Source organism: Labeo rohita, unplaced genomic scaffold (genome assembly GCF_022985175.1).
Source record: "Labeo rohita strain BAU-BD-2019 unplaced genomic scaffold, IGBB_LRoh.1.0 scaffold_96, whole genome shotgun sequence".
In the NCBI taxonomy this organism is placed as follows: Eukaryota; Metazoa; Chordata; class Actinopteri; order Cypriniformes; family Cyprinidae; genus Labeo; species Labeo rohita.
This window is the reverse complement of record NW_026129920.1, coordinates 110001-131766: the sequence shown is the minus strand read 5'-3', so window position 1 is coordinate 131766 and position 21766 is coordinate 110001. Positions and strand designations below refer to the sequence as shown.

Genomic DNA, 21766 nt, shown 5'->3' with positions numbered 1-21766 from the left:
TATCTCTAGTGAATCAGTCTGTTAATTACCGTTCATTAGTGTCTACTTTAATTATGAAGTATTTCACATGTCAAAAGTTGCCTTAAATATAAAGTTTTGACATTTGCATGCCGTTCTGGTTATTTTCATGGATTTTTATTTCTAAACGTCCCTCTCAGGCGAGTCATATGATGTAAAATAAATAAATAAATAAATACATAAATAATGAAGTGATAAATTGTAGTTTGTAGAAACAGCTCGATGCTGCCACCCAAAAAAAAAAACAAGTTGAAATGACTTTTGACAAGTTTGTGCAATTGATGTTATTAATGATCTTTTATTTGCAGATGATTAAACTCTTAATAGTTGATTTCCACTTGATGAATTTCTGTTTTACTGCTTCATCGTCTGCGGTTCTTCCATATCTTTATCAGTATGAGAGATATTAAATGTGTAGTATTCTTCATCTCTTGCAGTATAAACGTTCGTCTGTTCACACTTTAATCATAAGCTTTGATTCGTTTTGTTAGACGTCGCTTGTTGCCAAATCCTTTCTGGGAGTTTTTTTTTTCCACTTTAACTAGAGAGACAGCGGATTTAAGCGCTCATTAAATCTTGCAGATGGAAACGTCCGATGATATCTTTGTTTGTTTGTTATTTCTCTCATGACATACACATTCAGTGATGTAAAAACCGCCTGTTTCATAGACTCATAACAAACTGTTGGTTTGATTGTAACATTGCTCTGATTTTTGAATAAAAGCACCTGTAAAATAAAGATTGCTATATTTATGATAACTGGTGTTTTTTGTTTTGTTTTGTTTGTTTTGTTTTTAAGCACTTCAGCAAACGTTAACCTGTCCAAAGCCTCATTAAACAGAAATATATGGTACAGAGACACTACAAACTTACTAAAATACACCCGAAATGTAATATAATCTTTACTGAAAAGCTGCTGTTTTGTGTCTATATGCTTCTCCCATTTGCTCTTTTTACATTGAGTGTCACTCTAATCTAATACATGCAGATACAATCACTTCTCAAATATTTATGACAATATATACTGATACATGTAAGATTGACTTCTCATGACTGGATGCATTTCAACTGGTTTTATTTCTTGATGTGTCAGCAACTGAACTGCAGCTTAAACTATTTCAAACATAGTGAATTAAGCTACAAACTCCATCATAATGCACAATGTTTCCATCTAACATGTATTTTGAGCTGCAGCTCGTCATTAGTGTTTCTGAGTGTTTCACTAGTTAGCAGTAAACCGGCTACCTCACCTGGAGTAGATTTGTGTTGGATGTTTTCTTTGGAATGGAAATATGGATATTTTATTTGTTAATATTGTACTTTTTTCCCTCTTATTTCAGTTAAGGTTACTAAACTAGCGAGCTAAGCCAGTAGTAGTACTGACAGTGTCGTGTAAACATGACTGAAGACGCGAAAAACGGAGGAACAGACAAACCGAATCAATTGAGTGAGTCATTTTCGCTGGAACCGCTCCGATTGATTCAAACTCGTGACTTCGATCGTTCAGTTAAAATGATTCACTAGCAAAAACCAGACCAAAAGAGCGATTCATTTACGAATTGCGAATTGATTGGCTCGCGAATCATTTGATAGTTCGTGAATCTTTTCGCGAATGAATGATTCGCGATCCGCGCTCCAAGGTCCCAATTTGGAATGATAGTTCGCGAATCATTTGGTTCAGATCGGAACGAAGCGGGATCGCGAATCATTTGATTTGAGCTTCGGATAGCTCAAATTTCGGAACTTCGGATACTGCGGATAGTTCGTGAATCATTTCGCGAATGAATGATTCGTGATCCGCGCTCCAAAGTCCCGATCTGATATGATGGTTCACGAATCATTTGATTCAGATCGGAACAGAGCGGGTTCGCGAATCATTTGATTGGAACTTCGAATAGTTCGTGAATCATTTTGCGAATGAATGATTCGCGACCCGCGCTCAAAGTCCCGAACTGAAATGACAGTTCGCAAATCATTTGACAGGAACTTCGGATAGTTCGTGAATCATTTCGCGAATGAATGATTCGCGATTCACGCTCCGAGGTCCCTATTTGAAATTATGGTTCGCGAACCATTTGATAGATCGGAAAGGAGCGGGTTCGCGATTCATTTGATTTGGACTTCGAATAGTTCGTGAATCATTTCGCGATTCACGCTCCCGATCTGAAACGATGGTTTGCAAACCATTTGATTCAGTTCGGAACGGAGCGAGTTCGCGAATCATTTGACTGGAACTTCGGATAGTTCGTAAATCATTTCGCGAATTAATGATTCGCGATTCACGTTCTGATCTGAAATAATCTCGAATCATTTGATTCAGATCGGAACTTCGGATCGCGAATCATTTGATTCAAATAGGAGTTTCGGAGCGGGATCGCGAATCATTCATTCGCGAAATAATTCACGAACTATCCGAAGTTCAATTTTTTCGGAACTCGGAGCGCGGATCGCGAATCATTTGATTCAGATCGGAACTTCGGATCGCGAATCATTTAATTCAGATCGGATCTTTTTTTTTTTGTTTGTTTCATTTAAACAGTACAAAATATTAAGGAAATACAGTTCTAAAAACAAAAAGAAAAAAGAAAGAAGTACACACAAATACATATCCCTTTTAATCAACAGTGGTTTTCTTTATAGACCATTTCGTCAGATGTAAACATACTGGTCCCGATACACTTCCTGTTTCTTTTTTTTTTTACTTTACACAAACATCACAAAAAAATAGAACTGACATAACATTTGACTGGATGAAAATAGCACCTTTAAGATGTATTTGTATATAACCAGTTTTACTACAAATGCCATTTTTTTAAACTATGTTTACTTTTCATACGTGTTGCCGGGTTAATAAAAAAAGTAACAAATGTACATCTTAAGAGGACACACAGGATGAGAGATGCAGTTTTCATTGACTTAGGATGAACAGAACTGTGTAGTATGTACCTGTCTAGATCAACTTTAAATTAAGGAAAAGAGATTTTTGTTTATGTGAAATTTAGCTAGCAGGAAACACAAATGAAGTTATATTTTATTATATATTCTCTTATGAGTAGTCCAACAGTCCAAAGAAATCATCTTTTAAAACACAAAGAAGTCACAAAATGAGATCAGATGAACATGAATAAATCTAATCAAAATGTTTCTGTGTGGTTCATTGGCAAACAAATTAATAAATCATCAACAGGATTATAATATTTATTTTAGAATTCCATAAGCGTTTTGTGAAATCGGATGAACTAATGAATCTGTTTGATCTCTTCATATTTAAGGGAAAAAAAGGTCGGACATCGCTTGTTATGGTTTTCAAGGGTGTAGAATTAAGCAGACACGCAATGACATGTTCCTAATATCCAGACAATAAGTTGTCCCTATAATAATTTTGATAAAACAAACGTCTGTTGTCTGCTGTTATGTCCCCACCAATGCCAAAATTAAACCTACACCCTGCTTCTTACGAAATCTCTAGTCGCGTACATAATATTTTATATAAATCTCAGTATTATCGCGTCGAGGGGGATTTTTCCCGTGCTGGCAACCCGCCGAGCAGCTCCACATCCGGGTATTGTCCTGCGAGTCTCGTGAGTTTGGTCAGAAATGAGCGACGAGAGTTGATGCTCGAGACACGGAAGAAAAACACCTCTGACATGAACTGAATCAGAAATCTGAGCATTAAACGATTGAAAGGATATAATAACATCACGGAATGAATTATTATCACTGACAGACGATATAAAGTCATTTTGAGGAGCATTAAAATGTTCAGACTGAAGGACGATCGTCTGTTTGATTGACAGGTAAAGCGTTTCCTCACTGACGGTTAATCAAGATATGATCATAATTATTATAGTTAAATGTGGTTTTATTATTAAATACGGATTTGACAGAAACAAAGACATCAATGTTTAATGTCATTTTCTTTGTCTGAAATAGAAAGTGAAACCAAAGAAATCTGTGTTTAAGTTGAATTTGTTTTTGATTGTTGATTAAAATCTCTCAGAATCATTTTTAACATTTTTATTTTCAATTCAATATTGACCATATTTATTTAGACAAATGCTATGTTATTGTCAAGCTGTACATCCAAAAACCCTGGTGCTGTTTTACATTATATTTGTAATTCAGCATTTTGTGAAGGTCCTGACTGGACGTCCATGTGATCTCACAGCAGAAGTGAAAAACAGAAACTCACCCATAATGCTCTGCTGCGGTGAGGAGAGGATGCGCCTTATTCTAATAATACCTGCCGTGTATTTCAGGCGTATCGTCAGCCATGTGGTGGTTTCAGGAGGGTTTGTGCGTCCTGCCCGTGGCGCTGGTCATCTGGACCGCCAGCACCTTCATCTTCGCTTACATCACGGCCGTCATCCTGAGACATGTGGACCCGCTGGTGCCTTACATCAGGTGAGCAAAGACCGGTTTCATCATGTGACGGTGTGACCTCTGACCCCTGAGTGACTCTAATCTTGTACTTACAGTGACACGGGAACGGTGGCGCCAGAGAGATGCGTGTTTGGACTCATGCTGAATGTGTCGGCCTTCTTAGGTACTGAGTTTGACCTTTAACCCCTGTCATTTTTAATGTGTTTCAGTGATGTAATGTTGCGTTTTCTCCTGCAGGTGTCGCTACTATGTACGTGCGTTATAAGCAGCTACATGCACTCGTGGATGCTGACGACACCCATCTGACGCGCCTCAATCGGGTAGGGTTCGTTCTGGGCTGCGGAAGCTCACTCGGGATGTGCGTCGTCGCAAACTTCCAGGTTTGTATACAGCAGTGTTTTTTGGAGTAAAGACTGTATGTTCAACATTAAAATTTGCATTCATTGTGTCGATTTGTAATCTGTTGCATACAAATGTTTGTGTCGGTCTAAACAGATGCATTAACAGTAAATTAAACCAAATCACACGTAAAAAAAGGATTTGCATGAAAGTGTGCAAAAAAGTTGCATTGTCACATTGATGATGTTTCTAAATGTTCACATCAAACATTAAGTGCGCTGTGTCTTTACCAGAAAACCACTCTGTTCTCGATGCACCTGGTGGGCGCCATGCTGACGTTCGGCGTGGGCGCTCTCTACATCCTGGTCCAGACGGTGCTGTCATACCTCATGCAGCCGCACATCCACAGCAAAACCATGTTCTGGACGCGTCTGAGCATCTGCGTCTGGACCTTCACGAGCATCGTCAGCAGTATCCTTTAAACGGACTTTAGCATTTACTATTTTTATGACACAGCGGTTGCTTCCTTGATTCTCTCAGTGTTTGTGTCGTCTATGATCATGTACAGCACTCTGTCAGGAACCGACGTCAACAAGAAGCTGCACTGGATGCCCGGAGAACCTGTGAGTGCGTTATTTCAGCAGCAGGTTTAAGCGTGTCGAGCGAGACTCTGAATGAGCTGTTTGTTTTTCAGGGTTACACGCCGCACATCGTCAGCACAATATCTGAATGGTCTCTGGCTCTGTCCTTCATCAGCTTCTTCTTCACCTACATACGAGACTTTAAGGTAAAGCATCTCACAGCAGATGGTAGAAACATGTTGAATGTGTCTCTGCTCTGCAGAAGATCAATTTGAGAGCAGAAGTGGAGCTTCAGAGCAACCACTTGTACGATTCACACCATTACTATTGAATCAAAAAATATAAAACTTGGATTCTGGCTTATTTTTTTAGAAACCGCTAAATATAAATTCGCAATTCTGACATTTTTCGAAATTGTAAAATATAAACTCGCGATTTTTCCTTTTTTTTACAAAATGCAAAATATAAAACTCATAATTCTAACTTTTTTCAAAATTGATAAATATAAACTCGCAATTCTGACTTTTTTTTCTAAATTTTAAAATATAAACTTCAAAATCGCAAAATATAAAACTCTCATTTCTAACTTTTTCCGAAATTGTAATATAAACTTGCAATTTCGACTTTTTTTTTCGAAATCACAAAATAAAAAACTCGCAATTCTGACATTTTTCGAAATCGCAAAAAATGTAAATCTTGCAATTTTTACTTTTTTTTTTCTGAAATTGTAAAATATAAACTCGCAATTTAGATTTTTTTTTGGAAATCACAAAATAAAAAAAACTCGCAATTCTGACTTTTTTCAAAATCACAAAATTTAAACTCGCAATTCTGACATTTTTCGAAATCGCAAAATATAAATCTTGCAATTTTGACTTTTTTTCTGAAATCGCAAAATTTAAAACTCGCAATTCTAACTTTTTCCGAAATTGCAAAGAATACTTTTTTTTTTTTTCAAAACTGCTAAATAAATGTGCAATACTGGCTTTTTTCTTTCAAAATTGTTAACGTAAAGTCTCAATTCTGACATCCCACATTAGATGATAGAAACTTGTTGAATGTCTCTCACACACGTATGCGTGTTTCTCTACAGAAGATCAACCTGCGAGCAGAAGCGGAGCTTCAGAGCAACCACTTGTACAATTCGCACCATTACCGGCCCGTTCCTTCACGCGGGCCCTCGGAGACATCTCCGCTGCTCGCTGGCAGCATCTGAAGAGGAGAAGACGCTCCGGATGAGGCAGAAAGACTGTGAGGCTCCAGCAGAGGGCAGCAACGCTCAGGGTTACAGGCTGAAACACTCAATACTGCATACTAACATTTACACAACGTTTGTACGACATTTACACAACCGTCTGAAATGATGCTCTAACAGTTGTGACTTTAATCTAATACAGAGCATATGTTACACGTATGCTGTTTTCTATTGTAAGGTGGTGGAAAAACTGTAGTCATGTTTTATGGTCTGTTCTTATGTTCTAGAAACATTCATTTTTTATATTACTGTAAAAAATTATAACCTCTCTGATTATGTTACCATTAAAGCTGTATTAGTAGGTGAGTTTTAAAGAACGTTTATAGCTCATATTTCATCACAAAAAAAAAAAATAATCAAATGAAATAAATTTTAAAAGCCATAAAATATTTTTAAATGATTTAAATAAAATGTTTATTGTATCATCACTGACAATTCTGATAAATACACAAACAGCCACGATAATGAAAACAACACAAAAGTTGTGTAACAGTATTTTCAGGTGAAATATGAGCTGACGTGTTCCTGTTTGGAATCAGTTTCTGAACTTGCAAACAAACATGTAACAGGTCACTTTATATTTTATTACATTAAAACATTATACAAATAAACAGCATTAAATATTCACAGGATGTCTGAAGTGTGATAATAAATGTTTACAGTAAAGCCTGAGACGAGTGTAACACTGAACGAAGATGAAAACCTCCTGAATTGGCTTACACCACCACACCTCGTACCCATCCGGCCTTCATCTTCTCCTTCTTCTTCCTCTCGTTATACTCGGACACCTTCCGGTGGAAAAATGCTACGGGAGAACGAGAATATGATCAGAAAAATAAATGATGAATTCTGAATTTTCTAATTATAAACAAAGTGCAGATACACGGTAAGAGACTCATTGCAAAGTATAAATAACATTTTAGTCATGCAGAAACATTCAGATGGGAGACGAGGAGTCTCTCCTGCCGGCTAAGCTGAAGGAGGAGCTGCTGTCGTGTCTGTCCGCGCGAAAACACGACGCCTGTGAGTTCAGTCTTATCACTCTAACGTCGACCTGCTTCCAGTAAGAGTGCCGCTCAACTTCCTGTTGTTGTGTGTTCTGGCACACAAGTTTCATTAACTTATCATTTATTGAAAACTTGTTTTTTCTGTTGCTAAGATAACCAATGTGAAGTCTTGATTTTTAATGCACAAAAATACATTGCAAAAATTGCGCAAGCAGTATTCTCACAATTCACTCTTTTTTTCTAAATCGCAATTCTGACTTTTTCCGAAATTGCAAAATATAAAACTCACACTTCAGACTTTCAAATTGCAATTTATAATATTTTTTTACTCAAAATTGCCCGCTTTTTTCAAAATCACTAAATGTAAACTCACAATTCTGACTTTTTTCAAAATATAAATTTGCTATTCCAACCTTTTTTGAAATTGCAAAATATATACGCACAATTTGAAACTTTTTCCAAATTGCGAAATATAAACTTGTGATTCTGACCTTTTTTTATTTTCAAATTTGCAAAATATAAACATGCAATTCTGACTTTTTTGAAATTGCAAAATATAAACTTACAATTCTGAAGTTATTTCTAATTTGCAAAATATAAACATGCAATTCTGAAGCTTATCTCAAAATTAAAAAACCCACAATTATGAATTTTTTTTTTTCAAATTTTTAAAATACAAACTCACAATTCTGAACTTTTTAAAAATGCCAAAATATAAACTCGCACTTCAGACTTTTTTTAAAATTGCAATTTATAAACTCACTTTTTTTCAGAATTTTCAATTTCCATAATGCAAATTTTTTTTTTTTGGTCCTCCAATGCTATAAATAAATGAATAAGGTAATTACGATAGTAATTTTTGATCTCACAATTCTGATGTTTTTTCTCACAATTGTGAGTTTATATCTTGCAATTATGACTTTATATCTCACAAATTTGAAGAATTGCAATAAAAGAGTTGTGAGACATAAATTCATAACTGCAAGAAAAAGGTTGCAGTTAGTTTTATTTTTAATCATGTGGCGCAAACAACCTTCTGTGGCATTAAAAAGGCCGCTCAAAAACATATTCTTCCCTTAAATACTATTAGTCTCGAGTGTTTGAACAAAGTGACAGTTAAAAAGCATCCCAGCTAATAAAAATACGCTCTAAGAACATTTTACTAACTTTCCAAGTGAAAAAAAAAAATGTCAGAACATTCAAAACAGTTTTAAAATGTTTTTTTTTAAGAGAACATTCCATTTGATCATGAATGTTACTTTAGAATGTTCTCTGAATGTTGTGATTTTAAAAATGTTACATGAATGTCAACTCAAACATTTCAGAAGTGAAACATTCCATGAATGATGTTTAAACGACATTTTTGTGCAAAGTTACGAAACAGCCCAAAACCAACATCACTGTCAGCATAAGTGTTTGTTTTAGGCAGAAGTGGTTGAAGAACCTTTGAGGAACTCTTAATGTAAGGGTAGAGGTTCGTCTGACAAGCGTTTTGGTTTTCTGAAGAACATTCAAGAGGTTTTCCAGATGTACAACAGCTCAGCCTCTGACTGGAAGTGTTAGTGTGAGCTTCTTAAAGTGATTAGGAGGTGTTAAAAGTGTGTGTTTGTACCATTGGGGTTGGGCTGCGTTTCCTCTTCCTGAATGAACAGGTCGAACATCTGCGTCTGGATGAAGAGCTTGACAAAGTTCAGGTGCGATTTGTGCTCCACGGCCTTCAGGAAGCTCTTCTTGTGAAACAGGCGCGTGTTCCCGCTCTTCTTGACATGATGCGAGAAATGACCCACGGTCTTGATGAAGATGGACAGGAAGGCCTCTGACACCAGACTGTTCAGCTCCTCCGTCGCTGCCAGAACACACAACAACAGGAAGTTGAGCGGCACTCTTACTGGAAGCAGGTCGACGTTAGAGCGATAAGACTGAACTCACAGGCGTCGTGTTTGCGCGCGGACAGACACGACAGCAGCTCCTCCTTCAGCTTAGCCGGCAGGAGAGACTCCTCGTCTCCCATCTGAAATCACACCATCGTTACTGGGATTTGAGGACGTTGCTATGTGGTTGCTAGGGTGTTCTGATTAAGTTGTAGTTAGTTATTTAAAAAAGTACTATGACTACATGATCTAAATCTTTAGGTTGGCTTGAGAAAGCCTAGTCTGAAAGTTTAAAGCGGCTGTAAAAGCTTGAAGTTTTACAATTTATATAGACTGATTAGATGATTGGCATGTTGTTAGCACGATTAACATGTAATCAGCATGTTTCTAACAATTTTTCTTGCATGTTTATACCATGACTAACATGTTACTAAAATGTTGCTAGCATGCTTTTTAGCATGATTAGCACATTACTAGCATGACGCTAACATGAATAATGTTACTAACATGTTGCTAGCATGTTTTTAACATGATTAGCACATTACTAGCATGATTAGCATGTTGCTAACAAGTTTGATTAACAAGTTATTAACATGTTGCTAGTCTTTTTCTAATATGATTAACAAGTTACTAGCATGTTGCTAGTATGTTTCTAGCATGACTTGCAGGTCATTAGCATGTTGCATGTTTCTAGCATGATTAGCATATTGTGTTATGGTTTAGCGTGACTAACAAGTTACTAACATGTTGCTAGCATGATTAACATGTTACTAGCATAATTAGCATGTTGCTAACTTGTTTCTAACATGAATAACAAGTTACTAACATGTTGCTAGTCTGTTTCTAACATGCTTAGCATGTTTCTAGCATGTTGTTAACATGTTTTAGCATGACTAACAAGTTTCTAACATGTTTCTAGCATGATTAGCATATTGTTAGCACGATTAGCATGTTGCTAACAAGTTACTAGCATATTTGTAGCATTATTAACATGTTAATAAGCAAGTTACTAGCATGTTTTTAACATGTTGCTAACATTTTCTAACATGATTAGCAAGTTACTAGCATGTTGCTAGCATGTTATTATGATTATAATGTTACTAGTATGTTGTTAACATTATTAGCATGCTGCTAACATGTTTCTGTCATGACTAGCAAGATACTAGGATGTTTCTAGCATGATTAGCATGTTGCTAGCATGTTTCTAAGATGATTACCATGTTACTAACAAGTTACTAGTAGCATTTGTAGCATTATAAATATGTTATTATCATGTTTCTACATGACTAGCAAGTTACTAGCATGTTTCTAGCATGATTCGCATGTTTTTAACATGTTGCTAACATTTTCTAACATGATTAACAAGTTACTAGTATGTTGTTAACGTTATTAGCATGCTGTTAGCATGTTATTAGCATGATTGACGTTACTAGCATGATTAGCATGTTGCTAACATGTTTCTGTCATGACTAGCATGTTTCTAGCATGATTAGCATGTTATTAGCATGATGCTAGTATTTTGTTATGATTATAATGTTACTAGTATGTTGTTAACATTTTTAGCATGACTAACAAGTTACTAGCATGCTACTATCATGATTAGCACGTTGTTAGCATGATTAGCAAGTTCCTAGCATGATTGTAGTGAGATAGAGTGGAAGTTTAAATGAGTTTAAAAGGATTAGAAATACAGTACATAGAAGCGAAATTTGATTGCGTTTCAAGAGATTCTGTGAGTTTAAAATTTGAATTTTGACAGTTGGAGTTTGAAGAGTTTTGGTTTATTTGAACATTCTAATCTTTTTTAACCCAGCGAATCAGTCATCATCTGTAATCATGTAATCTGTAATCAGTAACTGATTGTTGTGTCTGGATCAAATAACAAACAAACAGCGTCTCAGCAAACACTAACGAGACTCACTTAAAACATAATGAGAGGAAGTGTGTGACTCACTCTGGTGATGAATTTAGTTTCTGCTCCAGGCGACAGATCAACAATCATCAACTGACGAGACAAACACACAATCGTCACATTCACATTCATCGTTAGTCACACTCGTATTCAGACTGTAGGTTTGTGTGTGTGTGTGAAACTGACGTCGCTGTCGTCCGTCAGCAGATCCAGCATGTTCTTCTGGACTCCCAGCAGATACGGCGTCGGCGCCGCGCACACGTCGATCAGAACCGTAGGAACGATTGATATGAACGTGTGCTGCCACACGAACGGATACAGCAGAGCCGTGACAGCGTGAAGAACCTGAGACAGAGTGCTGAACACAAAATCATCATTACTATTACAAAATACTATAAAATATGTATAAAAAACACAAACAGTAATATATTTATATTAAATATTCATATAAACATCTGATACTTTTATGTATCTTTACATATAGTAATTCTAACATTTAACAATTGTATATTATATTACATTATATATATATATTCAATATTTTTATTATTTAAAATAATAATTATAATAATAAATCATTTTTTTATTTTCAATTAATTTTCATTTTTAAACTTTAATATTTTTAATATTCTACTATCTACATTTTATATTTAATATTACATGTAAAAATCCTAACATTTAACAATTGTAAATATTACACAATTGAAATCTAATATGATTAATATTCTAAAAATATTTAAAAATCTATTATAAATATTTTCAGTATTTTTAATAAAATAAAAATAATGATAATAATAATAATAATAATAATAATCTTTTTTTATGTTTTCAATTATTTAATAAATATTACTCAATATTTTTTTTAAACTAAATATTTTTAAATATTCTAATATGTATATTTTGTATTTAACATTTATTAAGTATAAATTATTCAATTAATTACTTAAAATGTGATTAAACAAATATAAAATGTTTTTCATCAAATATAAAATGTTTTTCATGTTCATCTTTTTTTATTTTAATCATTCTAATTTCTAAATCCTATAAAATCATTTTATAATTTAATATTTTTAATATGAATACTATCATATTTAGTAATTATAAATATTATCATTAATTATTACTCATATAATATATATTAAACATTACACATTCAATATTTTACTTTTAAAATTTCTGTATTAAATATTCTAATATGAATATTTCATATTTAATAGTTAATTATTAGTTTAAGTATAAATATTCTAACAAATTATTCTAACAAGTAGTAATTATGAAAATTTTTTTTATTAAAAACATTTTTAGATTTTTTACATTTAATATTTTCCTTATAATTTCTAAATACTAAAGAATATTGAATAAATGTGTAATATATATTAAATATTATATATTCAACAATTTTTTTTACTTTAAATATTTTCATTTTACTCAAAAATACTACATTAGACAAAATATATGAAATATATATTAGTTAACTTGATATATTTTCAAATATTCTCATTTGAAATATAATTAATATTACTTCATGTTACTACATTTAACAAAATATATGAAATATGTATTAAACATTACACATTCAATGCTTTTATTTTTAAAGTTTAATATTAAACTTTCTAAAATGAATATTTTATATTTAACTGTTGCTGATTGTTATATTATAATAAATAATAACTGAAAATAATTGTTTAAATGTTGAGACAAAACTAATTTGTCTAAAACTTTTTTTACTTAATTTAATTTCTAAATAACAGACTATTGAATAAATATGTGTAACATATTTATTACATTTTCTTACATATTTATTTTTTATTATGAAATGTTTTCTATTATAATTATTACTCTCAATCCATATAATTTCTAAATACTATTGACTATATTGTAAAAAACATACGAAATATCTATAATTAAATATGACATAATCAGTACCTTTTTTTAAAGTTTATTATTTATGAATTATTATGCTAAGTATGTGACTAAATGAGCGCTTTGAAGTGCTGCTGCGCTGTGATTGGCTGAGCTGCTCACCTGAGCTCCTCAGAGATGAAGATGATTCGTCGCTCCATGACGACGGCGGCAAACACCATCAGCACCTCCTCGTGGTTCAGGCAGCGGAAGAGCGAGCGGAAATCCACGTGTTCGAGCCACGACTCCACGGGCCGCGTCAGGCTGATGATCTGAGATCAGAGGCGTTATCTGTAGCGCACTGCTGAATCATTAACGCTTACACAGACGTCAGACTGACACGCACCTCTGTGCCGGCGTCCGGGATGAAGCTGCTGATGGTGACGGTGTTTCCGGGCGCGGGTAACGGCGCCTCCCGTAGGCTCTGCATGAACGGGTAGATCATGGCTTTGGAGATCTGACGCCGCTTCTCCACCTCGTCGAAGATCTGAACAAACACACACGGGAGTTAGAACTAATCTGAGTCTGCGCGTGTGTGTGTGTGTGTGTGTGTGTGTGTGTGTTCCCCTTTACCTTTGAGAAGAGTCCGAAACACGCCACGCGACTGATGATGCAGTACGCCTCCGGAACACGAGCGCCACGCCCGTCCGGCTGAACCAATAGAGAGAGAGAGCTCATTAATTATTCAGCAGCGTTCTTATCATATGCTAATGACATCAGCTTTCATTGATCATTATTTAATCACTATAAATACGATAACAAATAACTTACGAAAATGCTATAATTAAAAAATGATACAAAATGTTTTTCATTACAGATTTTTCTTTATTTTCAAATTACTAAATACTATATTTAATACATATACATCAAATAATCTTCAATGTTTGTACAATTGTTTTTTTTTATATTGTAAAACTTATAATTTTTAGTTTTACTATTTATTTAATAATTGGTAAGTTTATGAATAATTATTTAAAAATAAATGTAAAACATTTACATTATAATTATAAAATGATAATGTTTTACATTATAAATATAAAACATTTATTTTCTAATTTATTATAAACATTAAAATTACTATACAATATTTAATAAAATATGTAACATTAAATTACACATTCAATATTTTTAAACAATGTTTAAATATTCTATAATATTCCAACGTTATTAATTATTATTTATTATTATAAGTATGAATAATCTAGTGAATAATTATTAAAAACAAATTATCAACGTTTTATTTATATTATGACAAAATGTTTTCCATTTTAAACATTTTATGTAATATATAATAAATATTTCATATTTAATAGTTACATTTAATTTCAGTTTACAATAAATAAAATGATTAACATGTTTTCCATAAGTATTTTCTTACTTTTCAATTATACAATTTATACAAAATACTTATAAAAAAAAAAAAATATTTATAAATGCTAATTAATAAATACCATAAGATATTTAATCAAATGTAAATTAAATAATCCATTTTTAATGTTATTAATATTTTAGTATTTTAAATATTCTGAACTATTTCGTATTAAGTTGAAATACTTTATAAAAAAATTAAAAAAATTTTTATCAACATTATAATTTTCAATTGATGAAACTAAGCTTTCATTATAATTATTTTATTAATTGTAATGTTAATGTTTTAAAATATTCTAACATATTTCATATTTAATAATTATTTTTATAAGTATAAATTTTCTAAATAAAAATGACTAAAAACACATGACTAACATAATTATAAAATGTATTTTTTAATACAAATATTTTTATTTTTTAGTCATAATTACTAAATACTATTACAAATATTTAACGTATGTAATGTATTACATCTTCAATATTTTTTTTTTAACTTTATATTTTTAAATATAAAATATATTTCATATTTACCAATTATTTATTAATATAATAAGTGTAAATATTCTAGCTCCAGCCTAATTCTATCTAAATAATTAGGAATATACTACTACATATATTGTAAAAATGTCAATTTGGTGTAAAGTTGCTTTGCAACGATATGTATCGTGAAAAGCGCTATACAAATAAATTTGAATTGAATTGAATATATGATTAACATTATCATTATACAGTGATCATTTTTCTTTACTAAATACTCTAAATATTTTCTTTACTTCTAATTATTATAACTACTAAATACTACAAAATAATCAAATAACAACATTTAAGGTAATTATATTAAATATGACATTTGACATAACATTATAATCATGTAATATTTCATTCTGAATATTTAATAATGATTGAGGTTCACCAGCAGCCTCCTGCAGTATCCGTTCCTCCTGCTGCCGTCCACTTCAGTCAGAACGAACGAGAACGTCTCGCTGCAGAGAGTCAAAGAATCGTCAATCTCTAAAACGACACACACTCGTCCTCTAGATGGAGTCAGAGACGCTGCGATCTGACACACTTGACCACTTGACTGCTTATTTGACGCATTTCATGAAGTGAGCAAGTGTGTGTCGAACTTTTCATTACCTGATGGGACACACTTATAGTTTATAGAGTTTTATTTTTGTTTTCAATACTTTTCAAATGTCTGTTAAGTAATTCATAATTACACGATAAAAAGTTGAAATTATGATTGCAAAACTATGACTTAAGTCAATAACAAGATAAAAAATGTCTAAATTATGACTTAAAAAGTTAAAATTATGAGGCAGAAATGTCAAAATTATGACTGTAAAAGTTTATATTATGACTTAAGTCATAACTACAAGATAAAAAATTTAAATTATCAGATAAGTCGAATTATGACTTAAGAATTCAAATTATGACTTAAGTCATAAGTACAAGATAAAAAGCTGAAACTATGACTTAAAGTTGAAATTATGACTTGCTCAAGTCATAACTATAAGATAAAAGTCGAAATTATGAGATAAAAGGTCAAGATTATGAATTTAAAACATTTGAAATTATGACTTAAGTCAATTACAAGATAAAAAGTTGAAATTATGAGATAAAATTGAAATTATGACTTAAGTCATGATTATAAGATAAAAAATTACAATTATGAGACAAAAAGTCAAAATTATGACTTTTTTAAAAAGTCGAAATTGTCTTTCTGAATAGTTGAAATTATGACTTAAGTAAGAAAGTAAAGAAAAGTAAGTAAAAAATAAGACAATTACAAGATAAAGTCAAAACTATGATTTAAGTCAATTACAAGATAAGTCAAAATTATGAGCTAAAAAGGTCAAAATTATGACTTTAAAAGTTTATATTATGACTTATGTCATAACTACAAGATAAAAATTTAAATTATGAGATAAAAAGTCGAAATTACGACTTTAAAAAAGTTCTAATTATGACTTAAGTCATAATTACAAGATACATTTAAATTATGAGATAAAAAGTAAAAATTATGAGATAAACAGTCAAAATTATGAATTAAAAAAAATTGGAAATTATGACTTATGTCATAATTACAAGATCAAAAGCTGAAATTATGAAATAAAATTAAAATTAAGACTTAAGTCATAATTATAAGATACATTTAAATTATGAGATAAAAAGTCAAAATTATGAGATAAAAAGTTGCAATTATGGCTTAAATCATAATAAAAAAAAACAGTTTTAAATTACTGGATAAAAAGTCAAAATTATGATTCTAAAAAGTTAAGTCATAATTACGAGATAAGTCGAAATTATAAGATAAAAAGTCAAAACTAGGACTTTTTAAAAAAGTCAAAATTATGATTTGTCAATTATAAGATAAAAGTCAAAATTATGAGATAAAAAGGTCAAAATTATGACTTTAAAAGTTTATATTATGACTTATGTCATAACTACAAGATAAAAATTTAAATTATGAGATAAAAAGTCGAAATTACGACTTTAAAAAAGTTCTAATTATGACTTAAGTCATAATTACAAGATACATTTAAATTATGAGATAAAAAGTAAAAATTATGAGATAAACAGTCAAAATTATGAATTAAAAAAAATTGGAAATTATGACTTATGTCATAATTACAAGATCAAAAGCTGAAATTATGAAATAAAATTGAAATTAAGACTTAAGTCATAATTATAAGATACATTTAAATTATGAGATAAAAAGTCAAAATTATGAGATAAAAAGGTCAAAATTATGACTTTAAAAGTTTATATTATGACTTAACTCATAACTACAAGATAAAAAATTAAAATTATGAGATAAGTCAAAATATGATTTTAAAAAAAGTTCAAATTATGACTTAAGTCATAATTACGAGAAAAGTTGAAATTATAAATCATAATAATGACTTTTCTAAAAAGTCGAAATTATGATTCAAATAGGTTTATATTAGGACTTAAGTCATAATTATAAGATAAAAAATTAAAAATATGAGAAGTCAAAATTATGACTTAAGTCATACAAGATAAAAAGTTTTAAATTATGATTCTAAAAAGTTGAAATTATGAGGTTGACTTAAAAAAAAAAAGTTCAAATTATGACAAGTCATAATTATAAGGTAAAAAGTTTAAATTATTGGATAAAAAGTCAAAATTATGATTCTAAAAAGTTCAAATTATGACTTGACAAGTCGAAACAGACTTAATGAGTTTAAAACATTGGTCAGAGGACAGTGGTCTAAAGAAAAATGTGACATTCTAAAATACATTAATTTGGCTCAGTTTTTGGAGGAGCAAGTTCAGTACACACCTTATGCAGAATATGAATGCAATGCACCAAGTTGCATGTTAAGCGTTTTCTTGGGGCAGATGGAGACAGCGATATAAAAAAACATCAAAGGAAATCTTTATAAAGAACAGTGTGGGTGTTTGAACAGGACAAGAGAATGAACGAGAGAATCGTTCAGAGATTCACAGTCAGAGAATGATTCATGAATCGTTTAAAAAGTCATAGAGCGATTCTGTGGTTTTCTAGTGAAGCGATTCGTGATTCTTCACATGCTAATGACTGAATGTTTGGCACCTTCAGTTTGGTTTCTCTGAAATCTTTAATGGAAATCAGAGTCGGTGGTGTTTGAACGTCTCAAACTCGTTTGCTTTTTCCATCTGCCTCAGTGTGCAAAAGTGTGAAAATGATGCAGATGTGGTTACAGCAGAGGTGAAAGTGTCAAACCGGATGAGTGTGTTTGTGTTTGAGTGTGTTTGTGTTTGTGTGTGTTTGTACCTCCTGTATTCAGTCAGAGGAGCCCAGTTGATTCCTTCTGGGAAACAGAAGAGATGAGCGGCCTTCATACACTTCTCCTCTTCCTCACGCTGCAGACGCCCCATCACCTCACGCTACACACACACAATACAGTCATCTTTTTTTAAAATATATTTCAATTTAAGATTATTATTTGAAACTAAATTTTATTAAAAAATATAATACACATAAAAATTGCAAAAAAAAAAATTATGAATCAATTTAACTTAAGATTGTTTTATTTATATATACACATTTATTATAAATATAAATACATACGTGTAAAATATATATAAATGAATGTTAATAAGTTTTCCTAAATATATATTAATGAATATTAAATATTCATTTAATTTTTACCTAATTTATTTTAGATTTAATAAATATGTTAAATACAAAAAAAACTATAACTAAAAATATAATCAAGTGTAACTTTTTTTTATAAACTTTTAATTAAAAAACATTTTTTACATTTTCAACGTATGTACAAATATTTAATATTTAGTAAAAAATACTTTACATATTATGTATATATTCATTAACAATGTATTTTTATGAAAAATATAATCATACAAAATATAATATATTATTTCAAAAACAATTTTTGTTTAATAAACATTAAACACTAAAAAAACTATAAAACTAAAAACATATAATCAAGTATAACTATTTTTTATTAACTTAACTTAAAAAATAATTTTAAAATTTTCAATATATTTGAAAATATTTAATATTTATAAATACTTTACATATTATGTATCCATTTATTAACAATGTAATATATATAAATACACACATAGTTTCAAAATAACTAAATATTAACGCATACATGTTTGCCTAATTTATTTTATATTTAATAAACATTTAATAAATAAATGTTAAATATTAAAAAAACTATAGTAAAAATATATAATCAAGCAAAACTATTTTTTTCTAAATTTTTAATTTAAAAAACATTTTTAATGTGTAAAAAGATTTATATATATATATATATATATATATATTATTTTGAAATTTTTTTATATAGTTTTATATACTATATAAATATATATAGTTTTAAAATTATTCATGCATACATTTTTACTTAATTTGTTATATTTAATAAACATGTCAAATACTAAAAAATAATACAACTAAAAACAATCAAATATAACTATTTTTTCAATTAATATTTAATTAAACTTAAAAAAAAATACTTAATATATCTAAATACATACTTTACATATTATGTATTCGTATATATTTATTAACAAAAAACATACTACATTTTTGTAAATAGTTCACAATTAAACATTCATACATAAATGTATATATATATATATATATATATATATATATATATAAAATGGTTTTATATTTATATTTTAGTTTATGCACAATATATTTATGAATATTTCAACTGTTGTTTCATGTATATACACACGCACATTAGTTTCATTAGACATTTTCATTATTAAATATATTTTTTCTTAAGTATACCTAAAATATTGTTATATTATATTTTATATCATTATGTATTATATTTATTAAAACATTTTACAACACATTCATGTTAATTCCATATTCTTTTTACATTTGATATTTATTAAAATAATTTAAAGAAAATGAAATATATATATATATATATATATATATATACACACACACACACACACAAAGGAAAGGCGGATGGACGGACGGACTAGCATGTTGTAATGATTGTAACTATGTAACTAGCATGTTGTTGTAATGATTAGCAAGTTGCTAACATGTTGATAGCATAAATGAGTTACTAGAATGTTGCTAGCATGTTTCTAGCATGATTAGCAAGTTGTTAGCATGTTGCTAGCATGTTTCTAGCATGATTACCAACTTGTTAGCATGTTACTAGCATGTTGCTACCATTTCTCTAGCATGATTAACAAGTTGCTAGCATGTTTCTAACATGATTAGCAACTTGTTAGCATGTTACTAACATGTTGTTAGCATGTTTCTAACATGATTAGCATGTTGCTAGCATGTTTGTAGAATGATTAACAGGTTGTTAGCATGTTTCTAGCATAATTAGCAAGTTGCTAGCATGTTTATACCATGATTAGCAAGATGTTAACATGTTGGCAACATGTTGCTAGCATGTTTCTAGCATGATTAGCAAGTTGTTAGCATGTTTCTAGCATGATTAGCAAGCTGCTAACATGTTTCTATAATGATTAGCAAGCTGCTAGCATGTTTCTAGCATGATTAGCCAGTTGTTAACATGTTTCTAGCATGATTAGCAAGTTGCTAGCATGTTTCTAACATGATTAGCAAGTTGTTAGCATGTTGCTAGCATGATTAGCAACTTGTTAGCATGTTACTAACATGTTGTTAGCATGTTTCTAACATGATTAGCATGTTGCTAGCATGTTTGTAGAATGATTAACAGGTTGTTAGCATGTTTCTAGCATAATTAGCAAGTTGCTATTATGTTGTTAACATGATTAGCATGTTGCTAGCATGTTTATACCATGATTAGCAAGATGTTAACACGTTGACAACATGTTGCAAGCATGTTTCTAGCATGATTAGCATGTTCCAAGCATGTTTCTAGCATAATTATCAAGTTGCTAGCATGCTGCTAGCATGTTTCTGGCATGATTAGCAAGTTGCTAGCCTGTTGCTAGCATGATTAGCAGTTTGAATAGTGTTGGCTCATTTGAACATTCCGTCAATGTAAGTCTATGGGATTTTTCCCAGTTTTAATTGTCATTTTTAGGAAAATCGTTAGTCCGATCAGTTAGAAAAGACACAGTACACCCGGTCAGATCAGTCTGAAGATCTGGGCTGAGTTTGGAGTTTGTAGAGTTAAAGCTCTAGGACGAGTTAGTGTCGACAGATTTAGTCTCAGAATAATAATAACTAAAGTTTAAGATTTCAGTAGGTTGGCTTTCTCAAGCCAACTCAATTATGAATCATTCTATTTATATGTACATAATAAATATTCACAGTAGACACACACATATTATGTAAACAAAAACTCTTATTTTGGATGCGATTAATCACGATTAATCGTTTGACTATTATATACATATATGCGTGTGTGTGTGTGTATTTATGGTCTGACCTTGGGGAACTGGTATGTGATGTGGGGCTCGTAACCTTCCTCGTTCCTCTTCTTCCTCAGACTGACCACCAGCAGATACTCGAAGAACAGCTGACCCATGTGACTGCGCTCTCGTCCCGCAGGAGGCGCCGCGGCCGGAGACGCATAAACGCCGGGATCAGAGGAGCTGCGCTCTGAACAAACACACAAATACACAAACACAAACACACAAACACACACGTGTGACATTTTACCAACTGACACTTCTGA

General features: G+C 31.1%; 2 protein-coding genes across 2 annotated transcripts in view; one reads left to right on the top strand and one right to left on the bottom strand.

The window, feature by feature from the left end:
• Positions 1-3590: 3590 nt before the first annotated feature.
• On the top strand, positions 3591-7203 carry dram2b (DNA-damage regulated autophagy modulator 2b). Its single transcript, XM_051105317.1, has 8 exons — positions 3591-3815; positions 4278-4422; positions 4497-4564; positions 4639-4781; positions 5034-5211; positions 5281-5363; positions 5435-5527; positions 6415-7203. Exons 2-8 carry the CDS (start codon positions 4292-4294, stop codon positions 6535-6537), a joined length of 819 nt encoding a protein of 272 aa, XP_050961274.1. The 5' UTR covers positions 3591-3815; positions 4278-4291; the 3' UTR covers positions 6538-7203.
• dennd2db (DENN/MADD domain containing 2Db) overlaps positions 7140-21766 on the bottom strand; it is a 17175-nt gene continuing 2548 nt past the window's right edge. The window contains exons 3-13 of the mRNA XM_051105316.1: positions 21518-21690; positions 18418-18530; positions 15550-15619; positions 13842-13919; positions 13615-13755; positions 13392-13540; positions 11553-11724; positions 11409-11459; positions 9513-9594; positions 9196-9429; positions 7140-7381 (exon numbers count right to left, since the gene is read on the bottom strand). Of these exons, the coding sequence (XP_050961273.1) occupies positions 7293-7381; positions 9196-9429; positions 9513-9594; positions 11409-11459; positions 11553-11724; positions 13392-13540; positions 13615-13755; positions 13842-13919; positions 15550-15619; positions 18418-18530; positions 21518-21690 (1352 nt within the window). The 3' untranslated portion in view covers positions 7140-7292. The remainder of the gene's footprint in view (positions 7382-9195; positions 9430-9512; positions 9595-11408; positions 11460-11552; positions 11725-13391; positions 13541-13614; positions 13756-13841; positions 13920-15549; positions 15620-18417; positions 18531-21517; positions 21691-21766) is intronic.

What these genes read in the sequence shown, in the direction of transcription:
- dram2b (XM_051105317.1), top strand. Translation starts at nt 4,292, where the DNA reads ATGTGGTGGTTTCAGGAGGGTTTGTGCGTCCTGCCCGTGGCGCTGGTC. An exon ending in GCGTCGTCGCAAACTTCCAG is followed by an intron (nt 4,782 to 5,033) that starts GTTTGTATACAG and finishes TGTCTTTACCAG; the next exon opens with AAAACCACTCTGTTCTCGAT. An exon ending in ACTGGATGCCCGGAGAACCT is followed by an intron (nt 5,364 to 5,434) that starts GTGAGTGCGTTA and finishes TTTGTTTTTCAG; the next exon opens with GGTTACACGCCGCACATCGT.